Source organism: Sphaeroforma arctica, assembly GCF_001186125.1.
Source record: "Sphaeroforma arctica JP610 unplaced genomic scaffold supercont1.274, whole genome shotgun sequence".
NCBI lineage: Eukaryota > Ichthyosporea > Ichthyophonida > Sphaeroforma > Sphaeroforma arctica.
The window spans coordinates 22,872-37,147 of NW_014040284.1; the positions used below are offsets into that span (position 1 = coordinate 22,872).

The 14,276-nt window shown below is 45.5% G+C and overlaps 2 protein-coding genes across 2 annotated transcripts in view; both read left to right on the forward strand.

Annotated features, from left to right (window-relative positions):
* SARC_04697 (hypothetical protein) overlaps positions 1–4,839 on the forward strand; it is a gene marked incomplete at its 5' end in the record, with an annotated part of 9,550 nt that extends 4,711 nt beyond the window's left edge. The window contains 2 exons of the mRNA XM_014301453.1: positions 148–3,678; positions 4,038–4,839. Of these exons, the coding sequence (XP_014156928.1) occupies positions 148–3,678; positions 4,038–4,106 (3,600 nt within the window). The 3' untranslated portion in view covers positions 4,107–4,839. The remainder of the gene's footprint in view (positions 1–147; positions 3,679–4,037) is intronic.
* Positions 4,840–11,261: 6,422 nt separating this feature from the next.
* SARC_04698 (hypothetical protein) lies at positions 11,262–11,803 on the forward strand (the record flags this gene model as incomplete). The annotated part of the gene is made up of 2 exons (XM_014301454.1): positions 11,262–11,616; positions 11,739–11,803. 2 exons carry the CDS (start codon positions 11,262–11,264, stop codon positions 11,801–11,803), a joined length of 420 nt encoding a protein of 139 aa, XP_014156929.1.
* Between the last annotated feature and the right edge of the window lie 2,473 nt (positions 11,804–14,276).

Consider the following 14,276-nt stretch of genomic DNA (forward strand, 5'->3'; position numbering starts at 1 on the left):
ATATAGTATATATATATATATATATATATATATATGTCATATTTAGTCATATATATATATATATATAGATATATATATATATATATATATTCATCTCTATTTTATGTTCAAGTATAAGATTATCTCATCGAAACATTCGTTGTGCAGTACAACAACTGGCCAGATTTCGGTGTCCCTAAGTCACATCTGGAGTTCCTGACCTTTCGCGATCGGGTGACAGAGGCCTACAACCTCGCGTGTGAACGACACTGGCTACACATGATGCGCATCAATGCAGCGCGGGAGAATGAAGGACATACACGCCGCAGCGCCTCTAGCCCAGGCAGCCCAGGCAGCCCAACAAAGGAGAGTTTACCTGCAGAGGCGAGCGCTACGAGGGGCTCGGGGGTAAGTTTGCACTCGTCGTCATGGTTACCCTCATCGCAATTGGTGTCCGAGGGAGCAAAAGAAACCAACCACGGCCCAACAGGCACACATACAGAGACAAAAATACACACTAATATAGATACGAACACAGTGGGCGATCCTGAATTACAGTCCCATACACATGCCAAGGTCGGGAATCTGAGCCTTAGGAAATTGAGCATACTTAGCAACGACTTTAAACCCGTGAGTAGTTTAGCGAGCATTGCATCTGGGGACACATCAGCTGACTCTCCACCAGAACCGCTGCGGGATGTGCTCTCACGAACACACTCATGGCAGTCTATTGGGCTTGCACATGCTTATGTGGAAGGCTCCCGGAATAGGAGAAGCAGACAAGATGATGAGATATCTGGTGGCAGCGTTAGCAATTCCCGGTTTAGCGCAGCCGACGATGGTTGTAAAGATGGTAATATTGATCGCGAAATTGTTGAATATGACCGCAATAGTGAGAACTTCGCTGTAGGTGACCCCAGCAGTACTCAGTCGATAATATTAGAAGTTAAGCATGACTCAGATGTTGCGAAGACCGTAGGTAAAATGATCTCAGCAAACACTGGGGATGTAGTTTTGGAGGGAACGCCATGTACTACTATTCTAGCTCAGAGATCGGTTGCCACAGGCTGTGGCTCTGGGGAATTGGTCGATGAAGGATTCAGCGCCCGCTCATCAAGGTCCTGTGATAGCTTAGTACACACCGAGGCGAAGTACAGATCATTATGTGACAGTTTAGTACATGTCGGAACCAAAGGTATGACAATGCGTAATAGTGCGGGGCATATGAGCACTAAATGTAAAACACCGAGTGATTGCATAGTGTGGACTGAAGCGAAATGTAAGTCGTCGAGTGACTGCAACTTGTTCATAGATGCAAAGTGTAAGGCATTTTCAAGTGTGCAACGACTATCGAGTGGACTACCTGAGCTGGTAAGAACACAATTCAAATGTAAATCGCCCAAATGGGCTTCTGGTTGCATTACTGCGGGTACTTCTAGCCCCAAAGAATTACAGTCCTCCGATAAAGACCAAGCATACGCCGAAAGACGCCAAACAAACGTCGGAAAGGGCCAAATATACAACGAGAAGTGCCGCCCAAACTGCTCGGAGCGCAGTGAGTCGCGCTCAGTCATTGAGGCTTTCAGCGGGTTGAAGTCGCGTGGATGGTGCAGACGGCCTCTCAGTATCCCGGGGCGAGTATCAAAGTCCGAGGGGAATCTGGTTAAAGCGGCACAGAAGGCATCTGCGCTTGAATATTCCGTTGATGTGGGCCCTCACTCCGCGCTTGATTTGACCAGCAACACTGGTGATTGTGGAAATGCTACTGAAGGGAAGTCGGAGAGTGGTGGTACATATGGGAGGCTCAAGCTTAATAAGCTGAAGCGTACGAGAGCAAAGTCCGCCGGATCTAGGTCGAATATGTTTTCGCGAAACTTGAGTGTGACCATGGAACATAAGAACGGGGGTAATGATGAGATAGAAGAGAAGGGTGATGAGATAGAAGAGAAGGATGATGAGATAGAAGAGAAGGATGATGACATGATAAGATATAAGACGAAAGGAAAAGGTATGCACAGGCCACGGCGACATAGCGAAGAACCCGTCCGCAGGGTTGGGTCGATGCCCGTGGGGAGCGATGTATCGCCTGGAATGAGAGGTGCGTACCAAGGGGTAGGAGAGCGTATACGTGTAGATCACGCAAAACCAATATTAGTAAGTTCGAACGAAAGGGGAATTGGGATACCAACGTGTGATGTTGCACGCAATGGAAAGCATAACCTCCCGCCCATAGGCACTGATTGTATCAGTGACGACAAGCGAACAGGGAAAACGAGCCAAGTTAAATTTAGTAACGGAGGTACGGAAAATGGATGTCACAAACTACACTGGAGTGACGATAAATATACAAACGAAAAATTAAGTAGCTATGATATACAAAGCAATACAGGGAATATAAAAGGTGAGAGATACCGTGCCGATAGCGACATTCGATTGACGACGAGTGCGTCACGGGCGAGTTTGGAAGTTGATAGGTTAGGCGAGGTGTGTGGGGATCAGAATGCCACGGATATCTGTAGAGGCTCGGATGAAAAACGCTACGAATATACACGGAAAAGTGCCCGAATTTCGACAGAAACTACCGATCAACAGTCTCCACCAGAGGATACCTTGCACACTATTGATGGACACAAACGATCCACTTCAGATGGGGGATTTATTGTTGCAGGCAACGATACATCGGATACTACGGAGGTACGCAGTCACCCACATGCGTATGCGCGTGCCCAGAGCTACGCTCCTGGTTACTCGCGTGCACGCACACACTATACCCAAGAACGTGTCACCAACGATGCATGCGACGAGGTGCTGAATAGCACAAATACCTTGAAGGATATGCGAGCGCCTGACATCGCGCCCAAGTTGTGGAGACATAGACTATCTGCAATAGTTCGGGATAGTGTAAGCCAATCGGGTGCCAGTGAATTTGATTGTGGGCGACTGCCGTCGCGGACCGAGCTCCCGACTCTGGAACGTACAAGAACTGTGAGGGGAGTGAACGTAGATATAGCAGAGCACGTGCGAGAACGAGAACTAATAGACCCACACACCAGTGATGGTGTAGGTCCGATCGTACGGACAAGTGCAATGAAAGGGTCGTGTCTATCGAACCTGCAATCGGCGAAGAAACTGCACGAGCGCGTGCCTGCACGTCGTACACAGAGCACACGGGTACCATCGCCTACTGACTTTGATCTCGAGAGCGACAGGTGTACGTTGGAGGGGGCTCGTAGCTCTCTTGGTAAATGCACTGATTCCTCGGCGCGTTACGCTGAATCTGCTTCGGTAGTTTCTGCAGATAGTGCCCATACACGCCAGCCGGACTGGACTGGTTTGGCGACAGCGGGTGCCAGAACCGATCTGAGCGCAAGTGGGAACGCTTCTTTGAAGAGCGATGGTGGTGCCTACCCGCATACATGGGGTCATGATAATACGGGCACTCACTCCTACACCCACGCCCAAGCCAAGCCGACCTCCACATATTCTCTCGACGCCAATTGGACAAGAAGTACCGAACTTCTATTTGCCCAGGCGTCTGCTACCATGTCACCATTGTTGGTACACTGCAGCGCGGGGCTAGGCCGGTCTGGGGTGTACTGTGCTGTGGATGCGTGCCTGGTCACAGCGAGAGAAGACGGCGTTATAGATGTATTTGGCCAGGTTGTGAGCATGCGTCAGAGAAGGCCGATGGCTGTGCAGGTGAGTTCCCTCTTACATATGTATATGTATATATGGTTTTGAAATTCCGGTTTGCGACATGATATATGAATACAGTAAAGGTAGTGGTTTGGCGATTTGGGTTGGAACATATATGGCGTGCACATCTATCTATTTCTAGTGGGTAAGATCTTTATATTAGTACCGACACAACACTGAGTTTGGATGCCGGTGTTTGTATTGGCATGTAGGAATGTCGCAGTCTCAATCGGACTCATTTAGGTTGCTCAACTTATCAGTCATTACTATATACAGCTTAAGGTACTGTGTGATATATTTACATTACACTAAATGTATCGCGCGTAGCGCTCACAGTCCCACTATTTCTTGTTATCGCACAGACTGAGGAGCAGTTGAGGTTCATATTCGATGTATTGGACGCATGCCCATCCGAAACTGGGCGACCCTGAAGAATATGAAATTCTGCTTCTTGTGTGCCACCCTGCAAATACCATACATTTAGCATTCAGTGTGCTTGAATTTTCAGTTCTGCACAACGTTCCGCGTTGACATCAATCCAGCCGAATGTATTGTCAGACCACCACTTAATAGCTAGCCTGTACATGTGACAATTGCCTCGACCTGGGCATAGAATAGGCTTCCGTAATTGCCTGTTATACGGCTACTAAGGTGAAAGATCGCAAGTGGATGAAATTTACAGTGAGCACCACACGAGGGCTTCGCAAGTAACCGGGGTTCGGATACCTAACATTGTGTGACGTATTATCATACACATGATCTAAATTAGAAGTTAGATTAGGTAGATCATGTATATTCTTGATCTTCTCAACCAGCATAGAACAGTAGCATTGCATATTTTATATTGGCTCGATATAGAACTTAGGAACGCACAAGCACCTATCTCGCAACCGTCGCCAGACTCGCAAAATTAGTGGTCTAAATGACGAACCGAGTTGCTGAGCAGACACTTGTATAGAAAATCGGTATTTTCTGAACACTTTAAAGCCTGTCAGACTTCCGACTGTATGTCTCCTACACCGGGGGCGAGTCTTCAGCATGAATTATAGTATACAAGTGCTTACGGTGCGAGAAAATATTAAATATTGGCAGCCAAGCGATTGCCGTCAGACAGCTGACCTCGATTGTATTCTACGAGGTTGCAGTGATTCACCCATTGCGTCCGATAAATCACATGATACTTATCACCCTGTAAGCAACTTCAGACTCCGATATGCTATTAATATTATGTATTGCGTAAACTCGCATGTGATGTGAAGAGGAGATGGTAGTACTGAGACACTCACTAAATTCAACGAAAGATGCTTTCGCGTGTTAGCGACAGTAACCGCCGAAACCTCGTCATCAGTTGTGCGGCTAATTCTGGCAACTATCAACCATCTCTCTTGAGTTATTGAAGGCCTTTTTGTAAATCAAACTCAAAATCTTTAGCGTTCGCAATTTTTTTTGTATCGATCCATCCGCTTGGAACAAACAGAACATAAGCCACCATCATTACATTATCCTTTCCGATACCTACCGAGCCCCATCCTGTGGTTGAAAAGACGACACTTCGAGACTAGAAATTTGGGAATCTCGATAGGACACCAAACATTCATTGTATACATCATGGCCAAATATAAAAGAAATATATCGAATATACGTACCGTCAACCGTCCGTATATTGAACCCTAGCCTATTAAACCTAAACTCGATTCTTTTTTTTGGGTGTGTATAAGGGGCAAAAAGTAAAACAGAAAAAGGGGAAACGGAGGAATGAAAGGGAGGAGAGGGGGGGGGGGGACGGATGAGTTAAGACTGCCGGTATTTATCGTCCCGTGCACACCGACTACGCAGCTAAAATTCCACTGCTTATTCTATATTTCTCTTTATAAGGTGATCCTGCGAGTGAGGATCGATGTTTGCCCGTGCCTGGTGTATTTTTAGTAGGAGTGTCATGTAAATGGAAGGCGATGATCATCTTATCCATGCAAGCCTCTTATCCTAACGATCTTGAATCCTACTAGGTGTCGTGCACGTTAAAAGACATTAGGTAGTGTATTATCTCTAATTTAGAGAATATCCATGGACCATCTTGAGTTCGCGCTGAACGTCTGAAACTACTTCGTCTACATGTAAGACTACCATCATCTTCTAGCCTTGATGATCTCAAGGGATTCATCCACTTCTGTTTGTTGAAATCCAAATGAATTGAGTACTTAATGTTGAAGTTCCATAGCCTGCCTGATTGCTTTAATTCATATAATCTTCATTTTAGACGAAGAACTGTATTTGGTGGATAGCTGCCCAGTTGCACTGCTTCTTTGGGTGGATGCATGTGAACTGGTATGTCCAGTTTTACATAATAGAGATATGTCGTGGTTACTTCAAAGTGTAGGACCTTTGTGAGATTATTGAATGATGCATGTGCTAGGAATGTTCTTAATGTGACTGACAATTCTGCTGGGGTGCAAGTCTCGTATAATATAGACCACCTCAGTCGCTCGACCCCCCTCAAGATGGCAGCCACAGACGACGTCACACTCACGCACGAGCCCCTGTTGGCGTCAAGACAGAAGAATGGATGTTGAATCGCCTCGACTTCCAAAATTCCATGAAATTACTAGGAAGCGAACCTACCATGGACTTATTCGTCTCTCCACAAACGGCAGTTCTACACTTGTAATTTTGTAGCCCTCATGGTGGCGACATTCACACTTGTTGACGCAAAGCACGTCTACATAATGAAAAAACCTATGACAACCGCAATTGGTCCGGCACCAAGGAGTTCATAGACAAAGTTGTAAGCACAAGTGTTAACACTGTGCTGTTCTTGTGCCTCTCCGCCCTCGTGCACAGTCCCAGTCCTATACTATACAGAACTTAGACACTCCACCTTCCTCCGTCACGATAAGGCCACGGTCGGCAGACCCTCCTGGGTTTATACTCTGATAGCTTATTTCGGTTTAATCCACACGGATGCATCTCTCGACGACGACCTACGTTCAGCCATTCTCTATACCCGAGTGTAGAGTTTGAGAGTAGCTTGCAAGTTACGACCAAAGGAAACAATAGACCTCTTCTCAAGTGCGAATCTCACAGCTCGGTAAAGTCCTTGGTTACAGGAATCGCATTGTGTCTCTATTTGGGTTAGTATTTTCTACACTAGACTCAATTTTTACTTAAGTGTTTCTCTCACACGCGGGAGTCCCGGTATCATCTACCGGTATTCCCGCTTCTACTACTAATCACTCTGTCATCAGAAATATTGGATCCTAGATCCAAAACCAATATTTGATAATCCTGGGTTTTGGGATTGGGATTGGCTTTTCAGATAATCTGGTCCCTGGATGCTACACGAGCTCATCCGGAATATCCGAAGTATTGTACATAAAGTGCGCGAAGGAATGTTTCCCACAACACTTCGACCACAAAATACTGTCCTGGAGAACTCTTGCACATCGATCTGCAGGTGCCCCTTTCTGGAGATTAATACGGTAATCGGTACACACTCAACACGATTGACCAAGACAGCGCCTACGGCCTCCACGCCAACCTCCAAGATTAAACAGATATGGTTACCAATATAAACAAGCTACACCTGCAAGCACGTCATCATTGGGAGCCCTATAAACTTATTGCGGATGGAGACACTACTTTCGTCTCAAGGAAACAGAGACAATGCAAGTCTCTAGATCCTACTTCAGAAACCGCCGCCATATACCCAAGCTCACGGGACCTCCAGCAAGATTGCCCGATCATTACTCACGGAAGTGGGGATGCCCCATCAGGCTCTCTAGAGTGACGCCAAGCGTTGGACAGATATAATAAAGAATGACACCCTAGTCACCACGAAAACTTCTATTCTCCGAGTGACTTATGGCACCAGAAATTGATCCCCCGGCCTGTTGACGCCCACTTTGGATGCCTCATATTCTTAAACTTGACGGCAAGGCACTCAACGTACACCACAATTTCGACACACAGGGAGGTTATGAAGTCTTTCTGGATCGTTCGACGATTAGCACCCCCAATACTTGGCGTATCCGAAGTACTCAAACACAGCGCCAATACAATAATCGCAACATCAAGTTCCTACTTCATCTGTGTTTTCAACCATGTCCGATACTCCCCAGTCATTTCCTGAGGATTGGCACGACCCATCCAAACACTCACAGCCCATTGTCGTCCCTTTCGTCTCCTCTACTCCGCCCACGATGTATGCATCGCTAGGAATACTACCCTCTCCAGCCCGTGCCGTTGTCTTAACTTATATCTCTCCTCCGGAAGGTCCCATGTAGTAAATTAAGTGAATGACTGAACCAACCAACCAAGTACTAGGTCGATTGGTTCAGTCATTCAACATATTTACTACAAAACTGGAAGGTACCACGATTATTTCGGTCTCAGTCCGTACGATAGTCGGGCCCATCTAGTAGGCTGGCTAGGAGGAGTCAATAGCATGTCCTGTTTCTCAGTGATTTTCTTACGCTAAATGTATTTGAAAATACAGCGTTTGTCATCAAGTGTCAAATTTTACCCTGAGATTCATTTTTGATTATATCCCAATATTCTGATTGGAAAACATGTCATTATAGAAAAACCGCCAACGTCTACAATAGTATCCATTTTCTATTGTGTACGATTGTATTTTCAAATGTACGATTGTATTTTCAAATGTACGATTGTATTTTCTATTTTGTACGATTGTAGTTAGATTAGTTTGTTCATTTGCATTTTTCAAATGTCTATAGTTAGACTATTCGTTTGTTTGCTTTTTTCAAATACCTACAATTACGTTTCAACGTATCCCAGTATTATAACTAGAAAATTATAATGTTATATACGTTTATAATATACGTTAACATGTGCTTCTACTATTACGAACTCGAATATTTACAAAGACACCTCCAAGCATCCTATCGGTAGCTCGCCTGGAGTCTGAAGTTCAGCCAGCAGAAATCGCTGTTTCTCCGACATCATGTAATTAGAACAAAGGGTACAGTTGTGGGTCATACACCCCACCACCCCTGACAGTGGGTCCACGAGCACCTTATTGTCGCCCATCGGATACTAAAATATATCCCACACATTTTCCGAGAGCCGATACTGGCGTCTAGACCCTAACCTCACCATCATGATATAGAATGACGTGTGGACCCTGCCTCGTGCGTTCATAGCTCAGGTACATGGACTCCTCCGAAGGCACACGTATAGAGACATCCTCCATAAGAGATACTAGGAGCAAAACCCGGTTGGCAAACGGCCAATACGAAGCTACCAGCGTCATCCACGCCCGCTCCTCTGTAATCTTAAGCTGCACTCACCCCAGTAATGACAGCGTAATACGTACTCAGTTGCTGATTGCCTGCAAAGATAAACGCATGCATATCGTGTGGATCCTATTTCCGCTCCAGAAGTTGAAACGACTTGCTAGCCAACTTGTGTTCTTTCGTCGCAACACCTGCACCAACACCTTACCAAAAGATATCCGCAAGTTGGATCTACCCCTATGTACCCGCATGATTGAGTCGATATCTGGACAGAGCCCGCTATGCGCTACCGTAATGCCCAAGTCCCTGATGACCTTATGGCATCTACGTTGCCGACGTCCTCTAAACGTTTTTGGGAAGTCATGCACCTCTCATGCACTCAAGGCCACCATCGACGCATGATCACTCAAGATCTTCGTAGATCGAATACTACGTTTTAGGACCCTGATGTTCTTTTGGATGGTGAACACCCCAAACAACGCCTTGTCCAATAAATGGTAGCCCAGCTGTGCCCCATATATCTTGGATAACCTTGGATGTACAAAATAAACCGTCAGCACCTTCCCTTTTATCTTTACCATACACACGCCATCAATTCCAACATATTTGCGCGCCCGAAGAAAAAAATCAACTGTTCGTCCATCGTTGGTTCCGCTAACGTGGCACAGTGTCATAACGTATGCACACTGCTTGAATGCCCTTTGATGCTGCTCGAACCACGCAAATTTGGCATAGTTTAGAAGGTAGTCGATCCAACAAACGACCGTATGATAGTATGATCTCATCAAATCCCGGGAAGTAGGAGATTGAGCAAAGCTCTTGAAATTCCCACGATAAATCCAAAGCAACCGTCATCACATGACCGCTAATAGCAACGTCCGGTATAGTGAACGACAGATACTTCCTTGACTCCTCTGCAATCTGCACCTGGCGAAAATCTACCTTAGATCGACAGCTGTTATTTAGGTTTCTTTTGACGTTCTTCAAATATTCCTTCTCAGTCGGAATATAGTATGGTTCAGCTTTTAGTTGCTTGTTGACCTGCCTCAAGTTCACACACATCCGGAAATAATCCCCATATTTCGATTCCAGCCCTGGCACTTTATTTATTAAATACGTGGTCGAACACTACTGGCTCCAGTGCGTGGGTGCCAAAATGCCCGATGCATTCCACTTCCCGACCTTGGTTTTTAACATCTGTTTGATCGGGTCCTTCTCTCCATAGTAAGGAGCAGCCGGTACAGTTCTCTGCTTTTTATGCAATACCAGCGTGGTACGTCAATAAATTTAGGCTTATATTGGCTGCCACCATAACTTTCTGCACCAATGTATCTGTTTCACCATTCGGTTTGCCACAAGCCCTGGCTAGCTCATATATATTTGAATAATCGCAAACCGCATCCGGCTCTGTGTACCCAGAATCCTTTTTCTTCTGGTGTGTTATCCCTACCCACGTCATGCAATCTTTAATTATCGGTAACAAAATTGCATTCTGCGCCTTGTTTTGATCCTCCATCATTCGCTTGAATGACACTTCCTGGGTTTGATGCCCATAACTTCATCCAGTGGAGTCGTACACTGAGTCCTACACACGGAAGAATATATCATAGGCTGGAAACGCGCCAGATAGAACCTGTTTGTAGCCAATTGAAATAGTAGCCGAGTGTGTAGTGAATGATACAACCAGTAATACTGGCCCAAAGCAAGGGTAGCACTTGAATGCACATGGTCCAAATAACCCGCAATAGGGAGATGGCATACATATACATATGAACAGTTTAATTAGCTCTGCACATGTCATTGAAACGCACATCATCATCACGCAATCACTGTGCTTCACAGGCCGAACGTCCTAGGAGCTGACAGCAAGTGGTAAATTCGAACAGAACCAGGACATCTCTAGCTGGTGAAAGCTAAGTTCTAGCACGGATACAAGAACGCCCCTAAAATACATCTCTATCGACTGTAACAGCAACCTTATTTTGTTCTAAGCTACTCTCTGGCCTCTCCTACTATTACATGATATATGAATACAGATTGGGAAAATAAACTTGTAAAAGCGGCAACAGAACGTGAGGCGAGAATCAAGATAGTTGTACTGGACAGCACGCCTCAAGTACATAGAGATATATACAGGTGATTGTATCATATGGAGGGATATCGAAGGAAGGCGAGTTTCTCCGAACGGTCATAGATTTGGGTAAGATAGGTGTGGATAATCTGGCAACGTCTGTAGGTGCCTTTGCAACGTCAAGTATCAGTGGTAATTGGAGCGACAGAGCGAAGGTATACACTGGTGCGTCTAGTTACACAGGGTATTTTGGTTGTGGAGCTATGGATCATAGGAAGTTTATAAGCCCAGTGGTAAAGAAAAAGAGGGCGCTAGTGGCAGCAAAGAAAAATAAAAAAGAGCAGTCTGGCCAGGCTGTGACTCGCCCGAACTTTCCTCCAGTCCGGAATGCTGGAGCTGTTGGAGGTGTGTGGATGTACACACCCACAGGACCTGAAGGAAAGGAGGGAGAAATAGAACCGGCTACGGCCAGTAGTGGGGCGTCAAGAAGTTCAGTGGTTTTGATGGTAGCCACTGTAGTCCCTTCCATGGAGCAGAAATTAAAATACAATAGTGAACAAGCTCAGTGGCAGGAGATCCATCAGCAAAAGAATATTGACTATGGCCATTGGCGATTGGGTATGTATAGGGTGTGCGTGTGGACATTTATGTGAACACGGGAGCAGTCTGCACTCTGATATTAGTATAAAAACATGAAACACATGGGGACAATGGCCAGACGATACGATGTTCATATCCAGCTATTGCGACGCTGGGGACTCTACAACCGACCGGTGTAATGAATATTGGTGTAGTAGTGAAGTAGTGGCAGGGGATGGAGAAAGTAATCTTGTAAAACTGCTTGGCAGTTACGTTCCTACCGTATGACTGTGCCCTGTTGGTAGGTTATCTTTCAATACAACGATGCCAGTGGCATTTGCTTTGGAAAGTGAATAAATTGGCGATAGTACCTCATTGTGACTTGAGGGTGGCTGTGGAAGGATCAATAAAGCTTTCCAAGGTATTGCCTTCTACGCCACTGCATGTGCACTGAGGAAGGATGGCAGCTGTTGTTGTCCACTAGGAACAGCTATATTTTCCTGTTTATAAATCTTCGGTCTCTTTGCACCGTTTTCTCAATTACGTCAAGCCTAAAAACGCGCTTATATAGTGAAGGTTTTTTTTGGCCCCCTTTAAAGCGCCTGCCCGTTGTCTGTATTGCACCCACAGTGACAATACACGCAAAAAAAGTACCTCATGTATTAATATCACAATTGAACCACACATATATAAATTATTATCATGTAGCCAGTTCTGGTCATTGTCTATCAGCAAGTCTATTTTTTACTACTAAGTGCGACATTGTATGCACATTAAATCAACTGGCATCTTGTAGCAACACTTCACTGACAGAACACTGGACGGTTCTGCGACAGATTCCTCTTTACATAGCCGCGCCACTACGTCATTCACACTCGCTTACAGACCTAAGAAGGTAGGACAGACATCGACACAGCAATACAGGCTTAGATGTAATTATGTATACTCGTATCCAAATAGTTATGATTTCGAGTGTACAACCATTTAGATAGTTCCAAGCTAGTAGTCATAAGTTAAGATTATGACCAAGAAAGACAACACTCCTTCTAAGAAGCGTAGAGCTGAAAAGAAGAAGATGGAGAGAGAAGTTGCTAACGCTGCCGCAGCTATTACTGCTGCGCAAACAACCGACGCCGCTGCTGATGCATTTAAGCGCACTGTAGCCAAAGCACTTGCCTCTGACAATTATAGTCAAAAGGACAATGCTTCAGATAAGGAAGTAGCCACTCCGCTTAAGGAGACTACTCCTTCTGACAGAGCCCGAGGGCCAGCTATAGCCTCAACTTCAAAGCTATCATTAACGAAGCCAAGAAGTGAGACAAGGGATACGTCGCAAGACACCCCAACCCATTCTTCTGACGAAAATCAGAAAGTAAAGTCCCCAATTATGAGGGCGTCTCCAATTATAGGGGACAAGGACAAAACTCAGAAGGAACCTATTATGGAACCAGAAGAGGAGGCAAGAGTAGCAAAACCGAATCTACGTCCGAGACTTCTAAGCCGAAGCACATAAGTAAGCTATTTACTAAATACGCTGATCTTAAGAATCAGTTAGCTACTATTATGAAAGACTTGACTGTCGAGCATGTAGATCAATTAGAAAGATCAGGAAAACATACACAGCGCTTACGCGAGCATGTTTCCCCGGGCATTACTGAAGCCCTACAGAAGTGGACAGAACGTCGACAGGCAATTACGCCCAAAGACTCAAGCTCGACACCTGAGTCATATGATCCAGAGATGCACAGTGTCGATATACCGTACGAGGCATTACTGCCAGAAGGACAGGCTAATCATTCGCATGTTCTGACATCTGGTCGTGAGTCACCTGTCCTCAAAGGTATTATAGACCGAGAGGTAAGGAAATATACTCCGCCACTTGTACCCAATTGGGAGGACAATCGTCGGAAACCAGTAAAGACTGGGTATGTTATTCCGACGCCAAGGGATATTAATCATCCCCGCAGACGTGTGAACGATGTCGAGTTTAATTGCTTCGACCGCACGGCTTTACACCAACCCGCAGAGGATTTCCACTCTGACAAGGTGACCGACCTTAATAAATCGGTCGACGACTATACCAATAAAATGGAAGTCGCCCATGCTGCGCATCATGCTAATGACGTAGCATACTATGCGAATAGTATTGCGATTAAGCAAAAGCGCATTGATCAGTTACTTCAGGCCCAACGTGGACAAGACTACAGGGACAACCAGAAGTACAAGGGACAGATCAGTCGACTTAAGTCGAACTGGGATGCCAACAGCAAGCAGGTCGAGTTTATAAACAGTCATGACCTCGACACGCTAACTTGTACGCTTAATGCGTTTACGGTCATGCTGGAGACGAATGCTATCGCTCCCTAGCAATGGATCTCTGCCTTAATGCATACATTTGACCCTACAGGTACCAGTTATCTGGTCCTGCAGCGACACCAGCATGAGCTTGACACTTGTCGTGACTGGTCAGCTGTGTGTTGGTTGGTCACATCCTTGTTAAGTAAGGATATGCGTAGCCCTGGGCTGAGTTCAATTATAAATGAACCAGCCGAGAACACGCCCATTCAGAGTTTTATTCTGAAGTTAGACGCTGACCTGAAACGTCCCGATATAACAAAGGACAAGGCACAGCGATGGTACGAATTCCTGGTTATGCACGTGTTCTGTAAGAACATAGGGGCTAACGACCGTGAGAGTTT